Genomic DNA, 24,055 nt, shown 5'->3' on the forward strand with positions numbered 1-24,055 from the left:
GTCATGGACAGACAACTGGATATCCTATGTATAAAATTTTTAATTTTTCCACAGCGCATATCCTTTGGGAGAGCAGGGAGCCCTGAGTCAACCCGAGTTAAAATCGGGAGACATCGCTGTAGAAGACACCACAGAGCAATAGGAAAGGACCTAAGGAGGTGGAGAAAGGAAGGCGGGAGTGGGGAGGAAGCACAGCCGTGGTACAATAGAGACACTACCTACAAACTTTGAGACAGGCCCTGACACACAGCTCCTTGAAGTGGAAACATGGAAGGAAATCCCTGAGGTGCTGAGCCAATAACAGTGCCAGGGGCGGGAGTGCTCAGGGCTGACCCTGTGCCTGTGGAGGCCATGCTCTAGGAGAAAAGGAGACTCGAGTTTTGTAAACCATTCTTGGTTGGTGAGACTGAGACATGGACCCTGAAGCCCAGTGGTGGAAACTCTGAATTTAGAGTTCAGGATCAGGACCCTGGAACTGAGTTCTCAAGCAGGAGAGGGGACAGACCCTTCAGAGTATGACCTCTGGTCTGAAGCAAACACGGCCTGGATGCTAAGGGATTTGATCTTAGGGTGGGAAAGGAAATACAGGGATTAGAACTAGCTCCTCACTCTGCTTCCCCATCCTGGGGTCTGGAGAGAAGCTGGAGTTTTCTTTGTAGTTGAGACCGGAGGTAGCGGAGATCTTGCTGGTCAAGCCCATGAGCCAAGCCCAGGTAGAGGGTAAAGAGAAGAGCCAGGAGGAGACGATCAGTGCCCAAGGTGGGCACCACCCACAGCACCGTCAGCAGTTCCACACATACTGGGTGTCGAAGGTGGGAAAAGAGTCTTAGAGCCCGAGGAGACTTCAGAGACAGAGGCTCTCCCAGTCCCAGTACATGGTAATAAACCTAGAAGAGAGAACACTAGGAAATCAAAGTCAAGCCCTCTTTCTCAGTTGCCTCTGCCCTCTTCCCAGCTTCACCCTCAAGCCTAGGTGACCTACAGTTACTGTCCTTTGCAGGCAAGCTGAAGGAAGGAGAAGGTCATAAAAGAGGGCAAGGAACAACAAAGCCAAGAGAAGTCAGAAGAGTGCGGGGAGGGAGAGACCCGCAGACATGTCTCAGGTCGGGGTGTGGGATTCTCACCTGCTTGAGGCCCATCAGTTCAGCGTAGTCAAAGACCAAAAGAATGCTGAAGATGAGGAGCCAGGAAACAACATGGAGCACAAAGCAGAGGAGAGGCACCCAGGTGGCCCATGGCTCAGCCCGAGCCTCCCATAGCACCGGGCCTCTCGGTGTTGTCTCCCAGTACCGCATCACCAACTGAGGAAAGATGAGAGGCTGGGCATACCAGTGGTCTCCCTTGCCCCACAGTAGCCTACGATGACTCTTTCAGCCAGGTATAGACAGTAACTATTTACCATGTGGAGGGTTCTGGGTGGGGTACCAAGGACATGAAGATGACCCATCCATCCCTACACAGGATTTTTGCAGACTTGGATGGGATGGGGGCTGGGGACTGGTGGATAATCACCAAACTAGCCTATGCAACAGGAAGACAAGTGCTATTGTGAAGCCTAGAGAGGCTGTATGATAAGAACTGGGGAGGAATTCAGATCTGAAGCAGTAAAACATGAACAATGTTGCAAGGCTGAGACTCTTAAGTGTGCTAAGGAATCTCAGACATATACACCTTTGCGGACAGAGGGGAGTATATACCCAGGAGGAATGAAGGATGAGTTCTGCAAGTTCTGTTCCTCCAGTCTCCCTTAGCAAGGCCTCATACCTGCAAGGCCAGGGCGGTGCACGCCACATAGAGCGACCTCTGAAGGACGCCAAAGTACCGGGATGTCCACGCCTTCACTGCCTCGGTCGCCATGAGGCTGTGCTGTACCACAAACAGTAGCAGAAGACACAGATCCCAAGCCAAGGAGGCAAGGATGCTTCGGTCCTGTAGGGCAGCTAACCACCCGTGGCGGGCATCTGAGGGAGTTGGGGAGGAAAGGGACAAAAGGCCAGTTAGGATGGCTAGGACATTCCCCTACCCACTTCTTTTGGAGCCCTATGCCACACCCCTGATGCTTTCAAGATCTTGTCAAAGCAAAGCCATTCCCAGTTCCCTCTCCTGTTTCTTCAATCTTCCATCTTCCCTAGGCCTCTTCCTGGGGAAGAAGGTTCTTAGGAGAATGGAGATAAGGTCATCCTTAAAACCAAGGTGGGAGGGCTGGGGAGATGGGTCAGTCCATGTAGTGTTGTGTAAACCCAAGGACCTGAGTTCGAGCCCCAGCATCCCTACATAAAGTCCAGCATGGTGGTGTGTGTCTGTAATTTTAGTGCTGGGAAGGCAGGGACAGAAGAATCTCCAGAGAGGCTTGGTGGTTAACACACGCCGTGAGGACCCAGCTTGGTTCTCAGTATCCACAGGGCAGCTAACAACCATCTATATCCCCAGTTCCAGTGGATCCATCAAACCTCATTGGTATGCCTCAGGTCTCTGTAAAAAACTCTGTCCCAAAAATATGTGGGAGGCAGAGGCATTCGGGCCTCTGAGTTGCAAGCCAGCCGGGGATACATAGTAAGACTGTCTAAAAAAAAAAAAAAAAGGTGGTTGGCTCCTGAGAAAAGGCACTCAAGGTTGTCCTTCAGCTGCACTTGCGCACGCACACACACACACAAGCACACATTCCACATAGATTCACACACACACACAAGGAGGCTGGGGAAGTCGTCTTTGTTGTGTTTTTTTGTTTGTTTGTTTTTGTTTTTCCGAGACAGGGTCTCTACATACACAGCCCTCACTCAATAAACCAGTACTACTTGAAATCATTAGTGATAGACCTTCAACTAGAGATCAGCTCGCCTCTGCCCCTCCAATAGTAGGATTAAAGGTGTGAGCTACCACACCTCGTTGTCCGCGGTTTTCTAGCGTTTCCCTTTTTTACCTTTCCCCTTTCCCTGGTTCTCTCCACAAAAATCCTACCCCCACCCCCACCCGTACTCTGTCAGTCTTCACTCCCAGCTTTCTGCACAGGACTAATCTTGGAGTTTCTGATTTAGCCTCTGCTCCCTTCCCAGCGGCGCCTCCCAGCTTTGGCGGTTTCCCTGTCATTTGTTTCCTCGCCCCGCCCTCGCCACGCTGCTCCGGCTCCTCCTCTCCGCTTCAGCTCGCCCTGGTTCCCTGCGGCTCACCCGGACCGCCAGACTCCGGGATCCCTCCAAGCAGCGGTCGCAGGGAGGTGAAGCGCACGAACTCCACTCCGGTGCCAAAGGCCAGGATAAAGGAGGCGAGGGCTGCGGGAACCAGTAGCAGCGCGGGGGCCATGGCGAGCAGCGCGGAGCCTGCCGAGGAGGCGGGCTCAGGGTTCCCGCGACTGCTGGCCCTGCCCAGGTCCCGCCCCCGTGTCCTCGCAGGGCGGGGACCGCGAGCGGCGCGTCACAGCGCGAAGCTTGGAATCCCAAATGTTGTCAGGACAGCCAGTCTGTAGCTACCCTTGTGGGTCGAATCTCAGCGCGGTTAGTGTTCTCGAGGAAAGTGAAGACAGAGCTTCCCTTGCGTGGAAACATAAAGAACATCCTATTTTTAAAGATAACCACTCCTTATTCTCCAGCCTCAGTCCATGGTGTGCTGGGGTTAAAAAACGGCGCCACCGCGCCCAACATAGATTTTTGTTTAGTGACCATTTTAGAGCTGGGTGTGGTGGCTTGTGCCTGTAATTCCAGTACTCGGAAGGATGAGGCAGGAGGATTTGAAGTTTGCCTGGACTACATATGGAGACTACATTATGGAAAAGCCATAAACAATGAGAAAAGGCTGGGAGATAATGGCATGCCTTTAATTCCAGCACTTGGGAGGCAGACGCAGGCAGATCTCCGAGTTTCAAGTCAACCTGGTCTATGTAGTGAGTTCTAGGATAGCCAAGGCTACCCAGAGAAATTCTGTCTTGAAAATGAAAGACCGAGTAGTGAAAGGCTCAGTCAGCATAGCTATCCAAGTACAGAGACCTCAGAAGACACGAGCTGATTCCCTCAGATTACAGATAGGGCAAGGTCAGGGAGGCTGGTTGCTCCCAAGACATCTGGACCAAGCTGTCATGCACTGTATAGCACTTTTCCTCCCCACCCTGATCTCTGCTTGGGAAATGTATACTGAGTGGACTGCATTTGTGTGAATAACTGTTTTTGAAGACGCTCTCTGCATACTGTTCTATTCACTTATATACATACATACATGCATACTTATTTTGCCTTTATGTGCATTGGTGTTTTGCCTGCATGGAAGAGTATCAGATCTTGGAGTTACAGTTGTGAGCTGTCATGTGGGTGCTAGTATTTGAACCTAGGTCCTCTGGAAGAGCCCAGTGCCCTCAACCACTAAGCTATCTCTCCAGCCCCCATTTATATTTTTATTATTTTTTAAATGACAGACTCTAGCCAGGGTGTTGGCACACACCTTAATGGCAGAATCTTCATGTAGCCCAAGATGGCTTCAAACTTGCTGTTATGTAGCTGAGAATAGTCTTGAGGGGATCCTCCTGTCTCTGCCTCCAAGCACTGGAATCACAGCCTAGCACCACAGACTGGCTCTGATGATCTTCTAGGAGCTCTGAAGTGGTCCCAGAAGAGCTTGTAGGTGGGAAACAAGGAATTGACTAAGCTTTGTGGTTTCTCTTTAATCAGCTTCACCCTTAAGTCATAATTCAAGCCTTAGGGAGGCAGATGCCTAAGGCTCACTGTCCATCCAGCCTAGCCTAATCAGAGTGCCCCGTGTCCCAGTGAGATTCCCTATCTCAAAGAAAAACAGTGACCTGAGGAAGGACACCCAAGGCTGACTTCTGGCCGCCACCGGTATCAGATTAACAAAGGTCTGGGACTACTGCTTAGTGGTGAAGCCTTTGGACAGCATTTCAGGAAGCCTTAGATTCAACCCCCAGCAAACCCCAAAAAGAAAAATCTTAAACACCAAGCATATAGCTGGGGTGCTAATGTGTGCCCATCATGAGCAGGGCCTCGTTTGTGCCAACCATCAATAGTTTTCTAAGCTTATACATAATTCACTGCATGAAAGTAGGAAGCAAATATTTTTTATTGAAGTGAAATTCACAAAGCAAAAAAACCCTTTTATACAGTAATATTAAATATTCTGCACTATGTACAATCACTTCGTCTTTCTGACTCCAAGTCTTTCAACTCCCCACAGTGGAACACTCGAACTCTTGAACAGCTTCTGTGTACTCAGAGTCTGCAAGCATCTATTTGCTCTTATCTTTGCGAATTCACATATTATAGATATATTATGCAGGTGGACTCAAAACCTGTCCCTTGTGTCTTGCTCTGTTAGGGTGTCCTTGACCAGACACCCTCAAATACTGTGTTTTCACTTCATGTCTGAACTTTTTTTCTGTGCAGACAGCATATTTATATGTTCGTCCTTGCTGAATGAAATATAGTTTTTCTATATTTGGCTATTATGAAAAGGGATGAGGGGCTTGGAATCAGGTTTAGTGGTAGAGGCTTTGCCTAACATGCATAAAGCAAGCGCCAGGTTCAATCCCAGCCCAACCAAAAAGATAGAATATTAATCAAGTGCTTTTCATTTTCGAATCTTTTGTAGTTTAGACTGTCCTCCAATTTGCTATGTAGCCAAAGCTGACCCTGAACTTCTGATCCACTTGCCTTTATCTCTGACTGCTGGGATTACACACTAAACACTGTTTAAAAGTTTTCTTTGCTTCAGAACTCCCAAAGGGAAGCAGGACAGTACTGCTGGGTCATAATGGTGATCAGACAGGCATACTGAGTGCTAACTTACCTTAGAGATGACCAAAGAAAATTGCAAAAAACAAACAAAAATTTTCCCTTCTCTTTAGAGACAGGGTTTACTCTGTTAACAGCCCTGACTGTTCTAGAACTCACTCTCTAGACCAGGATGGCCTTGAACTCAGAGATCTGCCTGTGTCTGCCTCCCAAGTGCCGGGATTAAAGGGATGCACCATGCCCAGACTCTTTCAAGATGACAGGCTTTTACTCTGTAGCCCAGGCTGAACTGGAACTTGTGACCTTCCTGCTTCAGCCTCCTAAGAACTGGGACTACAGGAAATGCCCGTGCCTAGCTCTGCACTTACTTTAAAGGAACTTTGGTACTGTTTACTGCAGAGGACAAGCCAAACACCAGCAGTATCTACATTCTCCACATGCTGCACAGTGGCCAACTTTATAAAGCAAATATAATTTTCTCTAAATCAATAATAATAAATGCAGTGCAAGTTCAAACCCATCAATCAAGAAGGCAGTGTCAGCACTGACCTACTGGAGATGACCAAAGCTAACTGCAAACACTGGAAAGCAGAGTAAGTGCAGCAAAACTAAAGCCCTTTCTAACCACACCCGTGAGCACCCTCATCTTCTCAACCAGGCACTCCTGGAAACTGGCTCATGTTGAGTAAGAATCCTGGGAAGAAAAGGGGAAATGCTGGCTTCCGAACAGGGAGTAGAATCAGGGTGCTGAGCCTGAACAGTTCCATCAGAGCAGCTGCAGACTGTAGGGCATGCCAGGCTGATGGCTGCAGACTGCAGAGCAGCAGAGCACGGCTGGGCTGATGGCAGGTGCTCTGTACAGAGCTACACCCCAGCTCGAGGGAGCCAACTAAAAAAATGATTATCTTAGGAAAAAACTTCCCTTATTTTCCCTCAAAACTTCTAAGATCTTATTCACATTCCCTAAGCAGTTACAGCAATACAATACACCTTAAGCCTTAATGAACCCCTGAGGTTTGTTGTTTTGACTTGGTTTTTGAGATAGGGTCTCATTATGTACCTCTGGCTGGCCCCGAACTCAAAAATATACAATCCCTTCTACCTCCCAAGTGTTGAGATTAAAGGTGTGAACCACTTTGCCCTGTCTTAATTGTGTATGTGTGTTCCTTTTTCCAAGTGTTTTCTAGGACTGTTTGCTGGTCAGAGAGTAGAGGTACATTTTTTTTTTTTTTTAGGTAGACATTTCCAAATTAGAGAGGATAAAAGCCTCTGGTGTGGCTTCCTGCTTCAGTACTCCAGTCAGGAGGAACTCAGGAGAAAGGAGGGGCAGCCCTAGGCGAGATGGAATAGCACAGCGAGGTAGGTCTTCAGTGCAAGTTATGACAACTCGGTGAAGCTGTGAAGAGACAGCAAAGACAGTTAGGAAGGAAGGAACCCTGAAACAGATGCAGGACTAATTAATATGTATGTGTGTGTGTGTAGTCACATACACACACACACACACACAGTCACTCAAACAGCTCAACCTTCCTTCCCCTTTCTTCAAAAAGGGCTTCATATAACTAACCCGAGCAGGCCTGAAATTTACTACGTGGTTAAAGGTAATCTTGAACTTCTGATGCTCTTGGGTCCATCTGGAGTGCTGGGGTTCCAGCTATGTATTACGTGTTAGACATCAAGGCTAGAGCTTTGTATACGATGGAAAGCAGGCTGCCAACAGAGCTCCATCCCCAGCCCCCACTGCAGCTTTTGTAAGAATTTGCATGAGACACAGAATATAGTGGGATAAGATAAAAACGATACAAACAAGGGAACACACAGAAAAATCCTGACGGAGGAATACTCTCAGGGACAGCTGGCCTCCTCCCTGCTGGGAGTCAATTCCGACAAAGGCAGGGGGTGGAGTGGGGCCAAGGGGCACTACGCAGTAGAGAATCAGGAAGTACAATAATATGAACTTTAGCTTTTTGTTTTTAAGAAATGAGGTTCAGGACTGGAGAGACGGCTCAGTGGTTAAGAGCATTGGCTGCTCTTCCAGAGGTCCTGAGTTCAACTCCCAGCAACCTCATGGTGGCTCACAAACATTTGTAATGGGATGCCCTCTTCTGGTGTATCTGAGGACAGCTACAGTGTACTTAAATATATAAAATAAAAATAAAGAAGTGAAGGTTCCTGCTGTTCAGCAGAGGTGCACGACTGTAGGAGGAAGAGGCAGAGAGACAGGCAGATTCTCTGAGTTTCAGGTCAGTCTGGTCTACAGAGTAAGTTCCAGGACAACCAGGGCTGCACAGACAAATTCTTTCTTGGGGAAAAAAAAAAAAAAAAACCCACAAAATTAAAAATGTGTGTGGTGGGGGTGGGGTTTCACTGTGTTTCTCAGTCTGTCCTTGAACTCTTAGGTTCAGGTGACCCTCTTACCTCGACCTCATGAACAAATGGCAGGTACATACTACAGAGTGTACCACCATGCTTGGCAAAATTCTGCAAACAAATGTAAAATACATCTTTCAGTCTGTCACAGTACAGGCCTGTAATCACAGCACTTGGCAGACTGAGCCAAGAGCATAGCCTGCGCTACAAAATCTCAAAAGAAAACAAAAACCTACAAAATGAAACAACAAAAAAAAACCTTGCCACCTCAAAACAACAACAAAGCTGGGCACAGTGGTGCCTCCCTTTACTTCCAGTATTCAGGAGGCAAAAGTAGGTGGATCTCAGTGAGTTCCAAACTAGCCTGGTCTACATACTGAGTTCCAGGACTATGTAGAAACACTGTCTCAGCAAACAAAACAACAAAAAGGCATCTCTCAGCTAACTGGAAAACTATTGTTGATTTTGTTGGAGATAAGCAGTAGCAGTGTATATGGAAGAACAGGCACGCGCTTCCTGGAGATGTGCATTAAAGTGCCAGGCACTTGGGAGGCAGAGGTAAGAGGTAAACAGAAGCCAGCCTGGCCTACACAGAGTTCTACGACAGCCAGGACTGTTACACAAAGAAACCCTGTCTTGAAAAATAACACAAAAGAAACAAAGAAAGAAAAAAAGAAATTATATTAAAGCACACAGCAGGAAACAATACACTACCTGGACCTTGAATTGACAGTGATATTCCTGCCTTTGCCTCCTAATTGGCAGGTTGGGATCAGAAGTGAGCCACCATATCCAACTAAAACCATTTTCTGCTTGTCTGTTATTGGGAGATTTGAGACACTCTCAGGTAACTCTCAAAGTTGCCAAGAACGACCCTGAACTCCCGGATAAGGCCTTTCGAGTCAGACTCCCAAATGCTGGAGTTCACAGGCATGCTCTCCTCCTCACCCTAACACTGGGAAGACTAAGGCAGACGGGTCACTGTAAGTTTCAGGCTAGCCTGGATTATGTATTGAACTCAAGGCTAGTTAAGACCATGGTGCAAGATTCTGTCTAAAAAAAAAAAAAAAAAAAAAAAAAAAAAAAAAAAAAAAAAACCAAACAAAAAAATCTAGCGCCCCCCCAAAAAACAAAATAAAAACTAAAGAAACAATAGTTTACCTATACTTAGATTAAGACAGAGATTCTTTTTTTTTTTTTTTTTTTTTTTTTTTTTGGTTTTTTTTTGAGGCAGGGTTTCTCTGTGTAGCCCTTGGCTGTCCTGGAACTCACTCTGTAGACCAGGCTGGCCTCGAACTCAGAAATCCACCTGCACCTGCCTCTGCCTCCCAAGTGCTGGGATTAAAGGCGTGCGCCACCACCGCCCAGCACAAGACAGAGATTCTTAACCTATGGGTCACAACCCCTTTTGGGAGACAAACAACCCTTTTACAGGAAATGCCTAAGACCATTGAAAAATACAAAGATTTACATAACAGTTTATAATAGCAGCAAAATTACAGTTATAAAGTGGCAACAAAAATAATTTTATGGTTGAGGGTCACAACGTAAGTAACTGCTTTAAACGGTTGCCTGACTACAGAATTTTTTTTTTTTTTTAAGTTAGAAAGGAAGAAGTGTAACATAATTGAAACTATTAACTGAGTGCAAAGCAAAATATATTTTTGACCCAGGCTTGATTCTCAGCACCTACAATCTGTAGCTCCAGTCTCAGGGAACCCAATGCCCTCTGCTTTCTTCTGCCCTCCACCAGCACCAGGTGCACACAAATGCAGACAGACATTCAGGCAAAACATCCACACATAAAATAAGTATTTTTGTTTTCTTTTGAGACACAGTCCTATGTAGTCTTGGCTATCCTGGAACTTGCTATGTAGACCAGGATGGCTTCAAATCCAGAGATCTTCCTGCCTCTGCCTCCTGAGTGCTGGGATCACCACCACTGCTAGCTCAATAAATAAATCTTGCTAAATAAATCAATTACTTAAACAAATAGAAAGCCAAAAGAGGGTTCTGACTACCTTGCCGCTGGAGTTAGTGTTTGTGAGTCCCCTGCTGTAGTGCTGGGATCCAAACTCTTGTGCTCATGCTATAGCAGCAAGTACTCTTAACCAGTGCCCACCTCTCCAGCCCCTCTTCTTTGTGTAAAATACATTTAAAAAAATGTTAGGGTGGGAATGAAGGTGGGTAAGAGAGTGACATGCAGTCCTGGCTTGTTTACATGAGTATATACCTAGAACTTCCCCTCATGTTCCAAGTCCCATGTGCTAATGTCTAAACCTCAAAACAACAGGGAGTCCCTTTGGGGCTTTTCCTCTCTTCCCTCATTCTTATTACTCTTTCCCTCCATCATTCCTCCAACCCTTTCTCATTCCCGCTTCCTTTCCAGCTGCTCCCACCTGCAGCTCAGGGCACACTGTCCTGTCGTACCTTGTAGGAATGGGGCATGCTGGGCAGGACAGTGCCTCCACAGCAGTTGATGATCTCCCCCATCTGAGGTGGGGGTGGCTGCACTCCAGGGGTCACATGAATCTCATAGTCCTAAGAGAGAAATGGTGGAGACAAATACTTGCAGTGACAGACCAAAGGCCATTGGGAAACCTCTTAGGGCTACAGGGGATAGGACTGCAGTGTGGTACAGAAGACACCCTCTCACCTCCAGTAGTCTTCGTTCCCGAGCCCGGCTCAGGGAATCCCGAAGGCTGAAGTTAAAATTCTTCTCTTGTTCGGGATCAGTCACCAAATAGTCATCAGGTGGCAAGAAGCAACCAGCCTTTCGGGACTAAGAGGAAGAACAGGCAGAACTGTTGTTTATCTGAAGAGAACTTACTGTGTCTTGTTCTTCCCAGTGCTGAGGATTGACCTCAAGACTTCAAGCATGCTAGGCAAGTGCTCTACCACAGAATCATCCCAGTCCTTACAATAAATATCTTCTCAAAGCAGCCCACTGACTCCCTAACACAATTCTCCATCTCTTCCCTTCCACTGCCACTGCCAGGTGAGCAGTCCTTTCCAGCCACTCATCATCTCCTGGCTTCTTACCTGATACAGCCAGTTCAGGGACAGGATGGGAATTCCCTTCCCCAGGGCACACAAGAACTTGACTGTTCGGCGGATGCGGTCAGTAACCAAGTGGGAGGCCTCATTTACTGAACTGGCCAGAGTGCCTCCCAGAGCCAGCACCGCACGCTCTCCACGAGAATCCACAACTCCTGTGAAGAGTACCTGGGGGATGGTGCAAAGATCGTCACAGCAACCCACACCAACAGCACAGTACCCATCTCTCAATCCCCAGCCCCTTGTTTTCTACCTTGGGGGCTACTGCTTCTTGGTTAGGTTTAGTTCGCCGGCTTCGAGTTGGGTTTCCCTGGGTCTCTTCTTCTGCACGGTCCCTCTTTCTCTTTCCTGGTGTTGGAATTGCTGTCTCCTGAGGCTGAAAAGCATTTCAGTGGGCATCTCTGAGCCCTGTAGCTCTTGCTCCTAGCTAGGGAGCCCCCTCAGCTCTCCTCTTACCTCTTCCTTCACTTCTATTTCTGCAAGATCTTCTTCCTTGACAACTATGGTTTTCTGGGAGACTTGTCTCCGGGGACGTTTTTGACGGGAGGAGTCTGTGGTAGTGGAATGCTTCTTTCAGATTTGAGAAGCCTTAGGCTGGGGCTTAGGAATGGACCCTCATCTCCCAGCTGCTTTGTTATGCACCAGGGGAATGGCAGGCTCAGGAGTGGTTATAATCGACTCACCTACTTCTGATGACTCTGAGCTTTGGCTGGCTGAAGATTGGGACTCAGGTTCAGAGGGGGCAGAATAAGACTTATGGCCAACGGGAACTGTACAGGAACCCTGCTTCCCAGTAGCCCTTCGTCTCCTTTGGTGATTGGTTTGTGGAATGGGCTCCAGGGTAACAGGCTGGGCTGTGGGGACAGGAGGCTTGAGTTCAGGAGTAGAGGAAACTGGGGAAGCACTTAGGGGTGAAGACTGCAGTGTTAAGCTCTGACCTGTGATCTTAGGGGTAACAAGATGGTCTGTAGAAATGGGAGGCTCAAAATCAGGGGCTACTGGCCCAACTGATTCAGAATCTTCAGTGGAGGGTTTATATTTCCTTCCCCGAGTGACCAGAGCTGTGGTCTTGGGGGTAGGCTGTTTTTTAGAAGTCAAAGACTGAAGTTCAGGGGTTGTGGAGACACTCGATTCAGGAGACCTGACAGAAGACCTACATGTCCTGCCCTGAGATGAGGGCTCAGGGTTATCAGGCTGTTTTGAGGTGGATGGATGGAATTCAGGGCCAGTTTGGACAACTGGTTCCGGGGTTCTGATAGACTTACTTGACCTACCCTGAGAGGACAGAGATGTGAGGTTAGGGACAACAGGATGTTCTGCAGAGGTAAGAGACTGCAGTTCAGGACCAGTGGGGACAACTGGTTCTGGGGTCTTGGTAGAGGACTTACTTGATTTACCCCTAGTGGCCCTAGGTTTAGGGATAACAGGCTGTTCTGCAGAGGTAAGAGGCTGCAGTTCAGGACCAGTGGGGACAACTGGTTCCAGGGTCTTGATAGAAGACTTACTTGATTTACCCCTAGTGGCCCTAGGTTTACAGATAACAGGCTGTTCTGTGGAGGTGAGAGGCTGCAGTTCAAGGCCAATGGGGACAACTGGTTCTGGAGTCCTGACAGAAGACTTACGTGGCCTGCCCCGAGTGACCCGAGAAGTGGGTTTAGGTATAACAGGTTGTTCTGTGGAGGTAGGAGGTTCGAGTTTAAGACCAGAAGTAAGTGGTTCTGGGGTCTTGTTGGGAGACCTACTTGGCCTGGTCTTGGCCCAAGGTTTGAGGTCTGGGGTGACAGACTGTTCTGTGGTGGTGGGAGACTGGATTTCGGGAACTGTGAGAACTGGTTCAGGCATCTTAACAGAGGTACTATGTGCCCTGCCCTCAGTGACCTGAGATGTAAGTTTTGGGATGATAGGCTGCTCTATGGAGGTGGAAGGCTCAGGGTCTGTAGGGGCAATCAGTTCTGGGGTCCTAGTAGAGGACCTATTTGCCCTGCTCCGAGTGGGTCGAGATGTTGGTCTAGAGGCAGCAGGCTGGTTTGTGGGGCAGGTAGTATAAGGTTTAAGAGCAACAGAGGAATGTGGGGAGGGGGTCATCCTGGAGGACCGCCGTGGCCTGACATTAGGCTTTGTGAGAAGAGTCTCTGGAAGGGGTAGCTCAGAAGAAGAGGTTGAAAACAGAGGCTGAGGTGTAGATTGCTTTTGGCTCTGAGAGGTGAGAAGACTCTGAGCTGAAGCTTCAGGCACTGGAGAAAACAGGCAATGGTCTGGGGGCTCTGGATCACCCTGAGAAGAAGGAGAAACAATTGACAAAAAGCACCAAGAAAGAGGCGGACAAGGATCTTAACTTTTCTTTTCCCAGTGTTTCTCGGAAGTCATAGCTCATGTGCCTCCAGTGTCCTCCACTGATTCTTCTACCTTTACTTCCAAGTGCTGGGACCAAAGGCCTGTGTGCATGTCTGGTTTGATTCTATTTATGGTCACAGCACACTCACTGGCACATCTCTTTCCGTGACCTCTCTTTAGGCCAGGAACTCCTTGGAGGAGGAAGCAATCTTTACCAGAGAGATACCATAAGGGAGGCAGGCAGATTTCTGAGTTCAAGGCTAGCCTGGTCTACAGAGTGAGTTCCAGGACAGCCAGGGGTACACAGAGAAACCCTGTCTCGAAAAACCAAAAAAAAAATAACACCCCCCCCCCCAAACAGAGATACCATAAGGGATCCCTAATCCTACCACTCTAGTGCAGTGCTGTGCAGGTGGGTATGGCAACTAAGAGATGGCTGGGACAAAGGGACAAAACACAAAGAGACCTCTGGGTCAATATAGAGAACTATGAGTGGCAGGACACAGGAACAGAAACCAACTAATGAGTGACGAACAAGAAGACTGGGTATGTGGGATCAGAGACACAGGTCAGTAAGCAATAAGACCCGAATTTCATCTCCAGAACCCATGTAAAAAGGCCAGGTATACTGGTATATGCTTAGAATCCCAATGCTAGGGAGGCAGAGATAGGAGGATTCCTGGGACTTGCTGGCAAGCAGCCTAGTCTACTTTAGCATATTCTAAACCAGTTTGTAATCCTGACCACTACCCTTCTAAAAAGCTGGGTAGTCCCTGAAGAACAACACACAAGGCTGTCACTTGACTTCCTCATGCACCTCCCCCAAACACACACCCTCACAAACATGCACAAATGTACATGCAGTGAGAAAATGGGAAATAAGGACAAAGAAAGATTAAAGTAAGGCTAGGCAAAAGGCTGCTGGGGAAGTAGAGGCATGATAAGAAAGCAGCTCACCCTGGACGCCTTTCTAGCAGGTGTCATCTGGCAACTCAAGTGGCCTAGTCAAGAGAACAAAACAAAAGTGGCTGAGTGTTGTGCAGCCTGTAGCTCAGACACTAATTGCCATGAGGACTACATACCACTTGGCTTCCCCTGCCTCACACTTACCTCTCTGCTGCCTCCTGGGGCTCAAAGGGTCTCCCTTTCCTCCATCTCCCTGGCTCCCAGACATTATTGGGGCTGATGCAAGTCCCTCAAGGTCCTTCACCCCAACTCCAGGCTTTAGTGTTAAACTAGCAGTTTGCCCTTTCTGATCATGGTGGCTCCCTTCCTCTGTCAGCCCTCTATCTGGGGTCACTTCTGAATCACCTGGCTCCCATTCTCTCTCTGGTTCCGACTTCTCTACTTTTCTCTCTTTCTTCTGTGAGTCTTTGGACATCTCCATTTCTACCTGTAAACTCTCCCTATTCCCTTCAGGATCCTTGTCAGCCTCTTTTCTCTGACTATCTCTAGCTAACACCTTCTTTGATTCTCTGTCCTCTGTCCCCTGAGTTAGTTCCTCCCCTATCACATCTTCTCTGTCACTGTTTGCTGTTCTTCCCCTGATTTCTCTCTCCAATGGCTCTCTCTCACGGGCCACCCTGTCTGCTATTTCCTTTGTTATACCCATGGCTTTCTCCACAGTCTGTATCTCTCTGCCTTCAATTTTCAACAGCTCTGTGTGAACCGGACTGGTATGAACCAAATGTTGGTGTTCCGGTGGTTCCCTAGGTAGAGATGGTTGAGATCCATCTTCAAGGTGGGTGTCAATGAGCTGAGGCCCAGAAGTCTCTGTCTGCTCTCTCAGACAGAACGGCTGTGTAGCCAAGACTTCCCAAGGCACATCCAAGGTATCTGCACCTAAAGAGGATCAGAGAAAGGAGTTAAGTACACAGGTAAAAAGGGCACTAAGATTGAGAACTAGGGCAGACTCGCCATGGCTAAATGGATTACAAAAGAAAAGCTGGGAGTAGGGTGGTGGTTGTAACAACTATTCAGAAGATTCAGAAGATTATAACCTTATACACAGGCTCCCTCAGGAGCCTCATTTGAAAAACAAGCATTGGGGATGTGGTTTAGGAAAGCACTCATTTTAGGAGAATACTCATTTGGCATACATAAGGCCCTGGACTCAATCTTCAGGGAGAATGTACAAGGGGGAAAAAAATGAGTTTTTGGGCCAACCCAAATCTCCTGAACTAGAATCAGGGTAATCTAGGCAATCTAATTTTTCTTTGTTATTTTTTAAGATGCATTCTAAAAATTTTTCTTCACATGTATATGTGAATAGCATATGTGTGTGGGTACCTAGAGAGTGATGAATCTCCAGGAGTGGAGTTACAGATGGTGGCCAGCTACCTGACATGGGTGCTGGACTCTGGTCCTCTAGAAGAAAGATTGCCACTCTTAACCATTGAGCCACACCCATTCTGTTGGTTTTTGTTGTTGTTTGAGACAATGTCTCATTTAGTCAAGGCCTCAAACTTTCTATGCAGTCCAGGATGGCTCTGGGCTCCTGCCTCTGCCTCCCAAGTTCTGGGATTACAAATGTGTGTTACCATGTCTGGTATAGGTTTCTTTCCTGATGAAATGGAGAACATCGGTAAAACAGCAAAAGAATATGAAAGGTGGGGCTGGGGATACAGCTCAGTGGTCAGAGAGTTCATCTAGGATTCATATGAAGCCCTGGTCCATCCCTAGCTGGATGGTACACACCTATAATCCCAGCACTTGGAAGACCAGTAGTTCAAGGTCTTCAGCTACAATGAACTCTTTGTCAACAAACAAGAATATGAAGGGCTAGAGAGAGAGCACTGGTTGCTCTAGCAGAGGACCTGGATTCAGTTCTGAGAACCAACATGGCAGCTCACAACAGTTCTTAACTCCAGTTCCAGGGGATAAGATATCCTCTTCTGACCACTGTGGGCACCAGGCATGCACATGGCAAACATATATACATGCAGGCAAAACACTCATACATGTAACATGTATGAGTAAATGACAGCATATGAAAGAATGCAGAGGAAGAAAACAAGGATGCTAAGTTGGGAGTTTAGAGAAACTTCCTTGTACCTGGAGTCGGAAGGCTGAGGTGGGAAGGTCCAGGCTCTTGCAGAAGAGTACATGGGAAGACTTGGGTAGGCTCATCTTCCAAACTCTGGACAGCTGCAAAAGAAAAGGTGGGTAGAACACAGTTGGTCCCAGAATGCCAGGGTCCCATATGCTACTTGGCCACATCACCTTTCAAGGATCACCAGTCTAATCACCCAGCTCTCTCTAGCACTCACATCCAAACCACAAATGTCCTCACCTTCTGGGTGCTGGCTCTCCCCTTCCACAAAGCACTGAGTAGCTGAAAGGCACAGATTTTCAGGTTCTGGTGGGGAGAGATATGAGACAGATAAAAAAAAAATCAACTCTCATCCTAAAGACCTCTACAGTTCTCTCCTAACCCTTATAGCCAATTTATTTTAAGGGCCAAAGGCAGAGCAGAGAGCAACACTCACCAACATAGCACTCTTTGGCACTTTTGGTCCTGTCCACATGTGCGTCTCTCCCCCTTCCTGTGGGGATTTGGGCTCCCTCTCTCCGTGGCAGGGTGGGATCCCCTGAAGTATCTGTGTATACTACGACCTGCTCCACTGGTGCTGCAGGTGACCTGCTTTGGGCTCCCACCTCAAGAGTGCTTTCCTGCTCAGAAACAGCTGCAGCACACTCTGTCCCAGCAGCTTCTGCTACTGGCTGCTGGCTCAGTCTTCCGACGTCCATTGGTGAGAAGCCTTCCTGCGCAGCTGTTTCCCAGGCTTCCTCAGGAGGCTGGCCTCCCTCTAGAGGCACCTGGTGCTTCTCCTCTGGGGTAAAAGATGGCCCTGGGATGTCTTCCTCTACCTGTGCTCCGTTCTTGTCTACCCCAGCAGAGGAGGCCCGCTGTACTGCTAGCCGGCTGTCAGGGGAGCTCATCTCCACGTCCCCGTCTATATCACTGGGCCTATCGGGAGGCTGGCTCTCTGGCTGTGTGACAGTAAGAGCCTCATCTACATCCATAGGGCTGTCAGGGACAATCTTTCTCTTTCCCCCTGAGGATCCCTCCTCCATGTCCGTGTCACTGTCTCTCCCAGAGGCACTCTGGCTTCGTTCTACAAGGACCTGTGGTTGGGACTTGACCTCTTCTGTGCCTGGGTCTCTACTCCACAAAGCAATTCCTCTCTCTTTCAGATGGGCCAAGGTGAGTGCTGCTGAGACCTCCTCCTCCTCCTCATCTGTATCACTGTTGATCACCATAGGTGTGTGGTTTCTCTCTAGAGGGACAGCCAGGGTAGTCTTGTCCTCCTCCACATCTGTGTCACTACCAGCTGGGCTGTCCTGCAGATGTGCCACACCAGGTGCTCCAGGATCCCCTATACCAACTCCAAGTAGCACTTGGTTCTCCACAGGGACTACAGATGAGGTTACAGGGATCTTTTCTTCTTCCACATCTGTATCACTGTCCACAGAACCAGAAGGTTGGTGTTCTTCATCCACTTCTGTGTCACCGTCCTCCCCAAGGGTGGGGCTCCTCTCCAGAACTGACCCAACCGGAACTCCTGAACTGCCTGCCTCCTTCTTGACTTTTGTGTCCTTCAACTTTTGCTCAGTAGGCTGAGCCTGTATGCCAGCTGTCATTCCGTTAGCTTCAGGCTGCTCAGCCTCCCCTGCGGCACCATTGCGGTCAGCTAAAGAGAACTCCTCTACTCCTGGTTGCTGACCTTGTTCTTCATCTGTGTCACTGCCCAAACCAAAGGGCGAAGATGGCCCAGGGACACTTGGGGCTGGAGAAGAGCCCTCTTCATCACTGCAAAGAAAAAGAATCCATAGAATATATGTCCTGGATAGAGACACCCCATTCAGCTCTGAGAACCTTGAAAGCAGGTACTGCTGGTAGCTGTTTTCTCATCTCCACCTAGTATTTCAGAAGTACTCATCATGGTTCCATTTAGCTGAGGAAATGATTATTCAAAGGCCCTCAGCTCCACCTTTCAAGATAATCATCTGCCAGGCAGTGGTGGCCCATGCCTTTAATCCCAACACACTTGGGAGGTAGAGGCAAGTGGATCTCTGAGTTGGAGCCCAGTTCCAGGACAGCCAAGGCTACAAAGAGAAACCCTTGTCTAAAACAAAACAAAACAAAAGAACAACAACAACAAAAAAAAAACCAAACAACTCCCCCCCCAAACAAAATGAAACAAAACAAACAAAACCAATCATCTCTCCAAGATTGACTCCTTGTTTGGAGGTTTAGGTGTCTAAAAGCAGGTATGACAGCTTAACCCTGTAATCCCAATACACAGAGTCTAAACCCAGAAGATTACCATGAATCTGAGACCAGCCTAGACTACAAAGACTCTGTCTGAAAAAAGAAGAAAAACAAATGATTCAGGTATCTGGCACTTTGGTACCCACCTTTCTGGAACTACTGTTACCGAAGGGGATGCTGTATTCCTTGATCCATTCACCACACACCTTCCAGAAGGAAAATCTTGCAAGAACAGGAGAGAATAAATTGAGTTTACATCTATCATCCCTGTCTCTTCACACATACCCACGGTACAAACTTACCCCCTTCTTCCTCTGAATCCTCAGCCAACAAAACTCTGGAGTTTTGGGATCCTCCCCGTATTCTGGGGGTCTTCTCTATAGTTAGAAGACTCCGAGGGACCAAGGGTGGTGGGATATCCAGGCGATGGTATTGGCAGGGAAAGTCTGCAAACAGAATCAATTCCTGGTCCCTCAGGCGATGGGTCACTCCAGGAGGTAGGACCCTAGGAGGCTTTACGATTTGAGTGCCATTGAGGCTCCCACAATCCTGGAGGATAGGGGCTTTGTTCCAAGCTGAGATTTCAATCACTGCATGCTGTTTGGAGATGGATGGAAAAGGCAGGGCCACAGAGCAGTCAGGGCTTCGACCAACTACGTTCTTGCCAAGGTAGAGTGGGAAATCTGAGGAGCAAATAAAAAATATGAGTAAGGCCAGGGTGCTGCCCTGAAGACAGGTGCTCTGGTTAGATACCCTACTGTTCACTCAGAGCTCTTACAGGCATTAAAAAACAACCAACTACAAAACCCTGAGGGCATGCCATCATTTATAATACACTACTCATCAGCAGTGTTCTATCTAGTCACGTTATTTTTGTTTCTTCCCAATTGCTCAAACTTGAAAACAGAGCTTCATGCATGCATGCCAGCTAAACACTCTTCCCTGAGCTATATAGCTATAGCTTTGTTTTTTTGATTTAGGGTCTTACCATATAGCCCAGAGTGTTTTCAAACTTACTATGTAGCCTAGGTTACCCTCAAATTCTAGAGTCATCTCCCAAGTACAGGGATCACAGACATGCAACACCATGCCCAATGGGTGCTTTTGTGTAATAAAATACATATAATACAGGCTAGGTGTAGTGTGGCACACATCTTTGATTCCAGCACTTGGGAGGCAGAGGCAAGTGGATCTCTGTGGTGAGGTCAGCAGGGTCTGCAGAGTAAGTTCCAGAACAGCACAGGCTCTATAGAGAGACCCTGTCTCAAAGGAAAAACAAAAATAAAGGAAACGATACACACAATACAACTCTAACCACGTCAATCATTGCATGTGTGCTGTCTAGCTGTATTATACAGCCACTGTCCTTACACAGTTCACCAACACCCACAACATGTATGTGTGCACCTGCATGAGTTCATGTCTACCACATGTGTGCTGGTGTCCTGAGGTCAGAAGATAGTGTCAGGCCCCCTGGAACTAGAGCTCTAGGTGACTGTGAGCCACCATGTAGGTGCGAGAACCTAAACCTCTACAAGAACAGTAAGTACTCTTAATCACTGAGCCATCTTTTTAGCCCCCACATTGCATTTTTATTTGAGTTTCTCTTGACAAAAGAAAATCACTCCTAGAAAATCCAGGACACTGGCCTCGAACAGTCAACTCAGGTGGCCTCTTTGGCATCTTTAGTAGTATAGTTACTCTTTTTTTTTTTTTTTTTTTTCGAGACAGGGTTTCTCTGTGTAGCCTTGGCTGTCCTGGAACTCACTCTGTAGACCAGGCTGGCCTCAGACTCAGAAATCCACCTGCCTCTGCCTCCCAGGTGCTGGGATTAAAGGCGTGCACCACCACTGCCCAGCTCATATCCCCTTTGAAACATATATAAGGTTCTACCAACCCTCCGACTTCTTCTAAGAAAGAACCACATTCATACTTTAGCTCTCAATATCCCCTGACCTTTTTCTGGTCCATGAGTACCACTGAAGAGACGTAGCCGCCCTATAGGCTCCACACTATATCCCAAGGATCCACTGGATATTTCTGCCTCTTCCTCTTGTTCAGCATCCCAGTCAATAACCTGGGTGTTTTCCATGATCTGTAAAGGAAACACATTATCATTATCATTGCTTCTGTCAGAGAAAAAAATGACTAGAGGTAAACCTGGGTAAATGTGGAAATGATGCCTTTCTCTTTCTCTCTTTCTTGCTCGCTCTCTCTCTCTCTCTCTCTCTCTCTCTCTCTCTTTCTCTCTCTCTCCAGGGCTTCTCTACATAGTCCTGGCTGTCCTGGAATTCACTTTGTAGAACAGGCTGGCCTAAACTCAAGAGATTCCCTTGCCTCTGCGTCCCAAGTACTGGGATTAAAGATGTGTAAAACCATGAGGTGATCATTTTCTATCAGTTATTCTAAAGCAAGTAACAATATTCAGAGGTGGAAAATATGCCAGTGACAGAATGTTTGACTAGCCTGTGTGAGGCCATGTGTTCAACACTTAGTACTACCAATAAGGAGGGGAAAAAAAATCTTTTTTGGTAAAAAACATGTTGGCATATATCCGTAATCCCTTCATCTGAGATGATGAAACAGGAAAATTAAGAACTGGAGACCTTACCAAGCATGGTGATGCACAGCTTTGATTATAGCAATGAGAAGGCAGAGGTAAGCAGATCTCTATTTGGTCTACATAGACAGTTCCAGGCCAGCCAGAAGTACAGTTAGATCATGAATTAAAAAAAAAAAAAAAATAGTAGTGAGACCTTGCCCTGCAAAACAGAATAATATATATGTACATATTTTTACTATGGGCCATGATACAAAGCATACCATTATATAGAAAAGGCTACTTTATGGGATGTGATTGCTTGTTTTTAGGTACTACAGACTGAATCTAGAGCCTCACACACCAAAACAAATGCTCTACCATCAAGCTATATCCCCAGCCCACAGATGGGTACTTTGTTTAAAGTACAAAAAACATGGTAAGCTGGACTGAGATGGTGTATGCCCACAGTTCCAGCTATGGGGGCAGCTGAAGCACTGTAATTGCTTGAGTCCAGGACTCCAGTTTAGCATGGAAAACACAGTAAGACCTCTTTAAAACAAAACAAACAAAAAACAGCAAGGTGGCTCAGTGGTTAAGAGCACTGCATGCTCTTCCAAATATCTAGGTTCAGTTATCAGAACCCACAAAGGGGCTCACTACAGTTGGTAACTCAAATTCCAGAGTATCTGACACTCTCCTTGGAACCATGCACTCACCTGTGTGAGGGTGTGGGTTTTGAGAAACAATAGTATGTGAAATATACTGTTTCTGGGGCTGGAAAGATGGGTCAGCAGTTAAGAGCACTGATTGCTCTTCCAGAGGTCCTGAGTACAAATCCCAGAAACCACATGGTGGTTCACAAACATCTGTAATGGGATCTGATGGGACAGTATACTCACATATATAAAATAAATCTTTTTAAAAATACTGTTTTCTATCCTGCTTTTTTCTAACCTCTGACACACACACAGAGGAAAACTAGTGAGGATCAAACTTAGGGTCTTGTAAATGTTCTAGTTTTTAAAAACCCATTTGCCACTCCGTAACTGATTTCATCATCCCCTATTGAGTGTTGTGTTGTATCAGGCGTAACAGCCAAATGAGACAGGGAAGTAATATCTTCAAAAGTTTATTTGCTCAGAATAGCACAGCATGTAAATAGAAATAAGTGAGTCAGAAAGCCCCTATTTATACACTCTCATCAGCATTCCTCAGCTTGAAGTGCAAAGAACCAGAGAAGCTAACATATAAAGAGGCGTTTTTATGTTAAAAACTCTTTTAACACTTTAGGTTGACTGACTCACTGGTTCTTGCGAAGAACCCTGTAAGGGCATGGCTGTTCATTTTGAGTTTTTTGTTTGTTTGTTTTTTTCCAGATGAGAAACGACAAGATAGATGAGTTAAGGAACGTTTCTAAATCACCCCTAATGTTTTCTCCTGGCTGCTAAATTCACAGAATTAAAGTAGCTGCTTGACAAGACCCTTTATGTCTTTTGACAACTTCCAGAGCACGACCAGTAGAGCTGTATCTACAAACCCACCTCCCTCCCCTACTCCTGGGTCCGTCTTATTTACTCTACAGTAATTATGTACACCTGGTACTGTTCAGGTATTTGGGCAAACATCCTCAAAATGAATCCTGCTCTCATGGTAGCTGCATCGCCGGAGTTACTGATTAAGAAACAAATTAGAGACAGAAATTCAAAATTGCATGGGTGGATTTTACCTATAAAGATGCCACACACCGTGAAACCGCTGACAGGGAAAGTACTGAACCCCAAGAAGTAAACTCCGTCTTGCCAACCCAGCCGACGCCTACGACCCTTTGCTTCAATTGAAGGGCAACCATCTTTGATGCCTACACAGGAGTTTGTTCCCTGGTGGCCTAATGTTTCCGTGTCACCGAACCTACACCCGGACCAGGGCACCAGGCAAAAATTAGCATAAAAATCTAAAACCGCAACCCAAATTACCTCCGCCCAGTGACGCCTAAGGCACGCCCCTCCCGCCCTCAGGAGGAATCAAACATGGTAACCCCAGCGCGGGCGGCCGAACTCACCGACTGAATCCGCGCGCGCGCCACCAGTAACGGCCGCTACTCCGGTGGCGGGAGTGCGGATCCCGGAAGAGAGTCGAATGGCTGATTGGCTCCTGGAGCTGTCTTTTACCACTGGAAGCGCGCCGATTGATTCAAAGCCCAAGTCGGAAGCCCCGCCCTCCGCCTCGCCCCCTCACAGCTCAAAAGTGTGGCTACCGGCGGGAAATAGGCTGAAGGAAACGCTAACAATCAGGGGGTGTGGCCTGAGAATCCCGCACCGCGATTGGATAGCGTCCTGGGACAACCCACCATAGTACGTCATCCACGGACTACTTCCCGCGCAGATTTCCAAACGCCTACCAGAGAGTCTGGCGCCAGTTGCCGGCGGCGGCTAGAAGGGCCGCATCATAGAAGTCATTCCAAGGCCAGAGCGCCCTTCTCGGTCATCCCAGAAATGGCGCCAGCTGACTCATGAGAAATGAGGGGTTGCAGGCTGCAGTCGTGGCTGAAGGCTGCAGATTGGAAAACAGCCCGTAGGCGTGGCACCTTAGAACTCCCCATTGCAGAGGGATTTTATTTCCTTTTGATTTGGACTGTTTACTTGTCTTTTCTTCCATATATATGTATGTATGTATCAACGAATATATAAAATGACGTACGTTTTGAGCTCATCTTCCCAAATGGAAGATGCTAAATAAAGCAAACTG

At 47.3% G+C, this 24,055-nt stretch overlaps 2 protein-coding genes across 7 annotated transcripts; both read right to left on the minus strand.

Annotated features, from left to right (window-relative positions):
• Window positions 1-20: 20 nt before the first annotated feature.
• Nrm (nurim) lies at window positions 21-3,391 on the minus strand. Its single transcript, XM_034524147.2, has 4 exons — window positions 3,168-3,391; window positions 1,765-1,961; window positions 1,125-1,301; window positions 21-887 (listed from the first exon to the last, which is right to left on the minus strand). The coding sequence occupies exons 1-4, from the start codon at window positions 3,298-3,300 to the stop codon at window positions 606-608; spliced, it is 789 nt and encodes a 262-aa protein (XP_034380038.1). The 5' UTR covers window positions 3,301-3,391; the 3' UTR covers window positions 21-605.
• Window positions 3,392-5,043: 1,652 nt separating this feature from the next.
• On the minus strand, window positions 5,044-23,604 carry Mdc1 (mediator of DNA damage checkpoint 1). Of its 6 annotated transcripts, XM_076916785.1 has the most exons (17): window positions 23,370-23,506; window positions 20,725-20,863; window positions 19,071-19,451; window positions 18,915-18,990; window positions 16,982-18,306; window positions 16,786-16,851; window positions 16,548-16,640; window positions 14,604-15,335; window positions 14,451-14,494; window positions 12,098-13,433; window positions 11,843-12,013; window positions 11,616-11,710; window positions 11,413-11,535; window positions 11,145-11,327; window positions 10,759-10,884; window positions 10,533-10,643; window positions 5,044-7,128 (listed from the first exon to the last, which is right to left on the minus strand). In XM_076916785.1, exons 2-17 carry the CDS (start codon window positions 20,858-20,860, stop codon window positions 6,964-6,966), a joined length of 5,163 nt encoding a protein of 1,720 aa, XP_076772900.1. In that variant the 5' UTR covers window positions 20,861-20,863; window positions 23,370-23,506; the 3' UTR covers window positions 5,044-6,963. The 6 variants fall into 6 exon arrangements, with proteins under 6 accessions (XP_076772900.1, XP_034380148.1, XP_034380145.1 ...); XM_034524257.2 differs by having other exon boundaries at window positions 11,843-13,433; window positions 15,102-15,335; window positions 23,370-23,604; XM_034524254.2 differs by having other exon boundaries at window positions 11,843-13,433.
• Between the last annotated feature and the right edge of the window lie 451 nt (window positions 23,605-24,055).

Source organism: Arvicanthis niloticus, chromosome 20, assembly GCF_011762505.2.
Source record: "Arvicanthis niloticus isolate mArvNil1 chromosome 20, mArvNil1.pat.X, whole genome shotgun sequence".
NCBI classification, from domain to species: Eukaryota; Metazoa; Chordata; class Mammalia; order Rodentia; family Muridae; genus Arvicanthis; species Arvicanthis niloticus.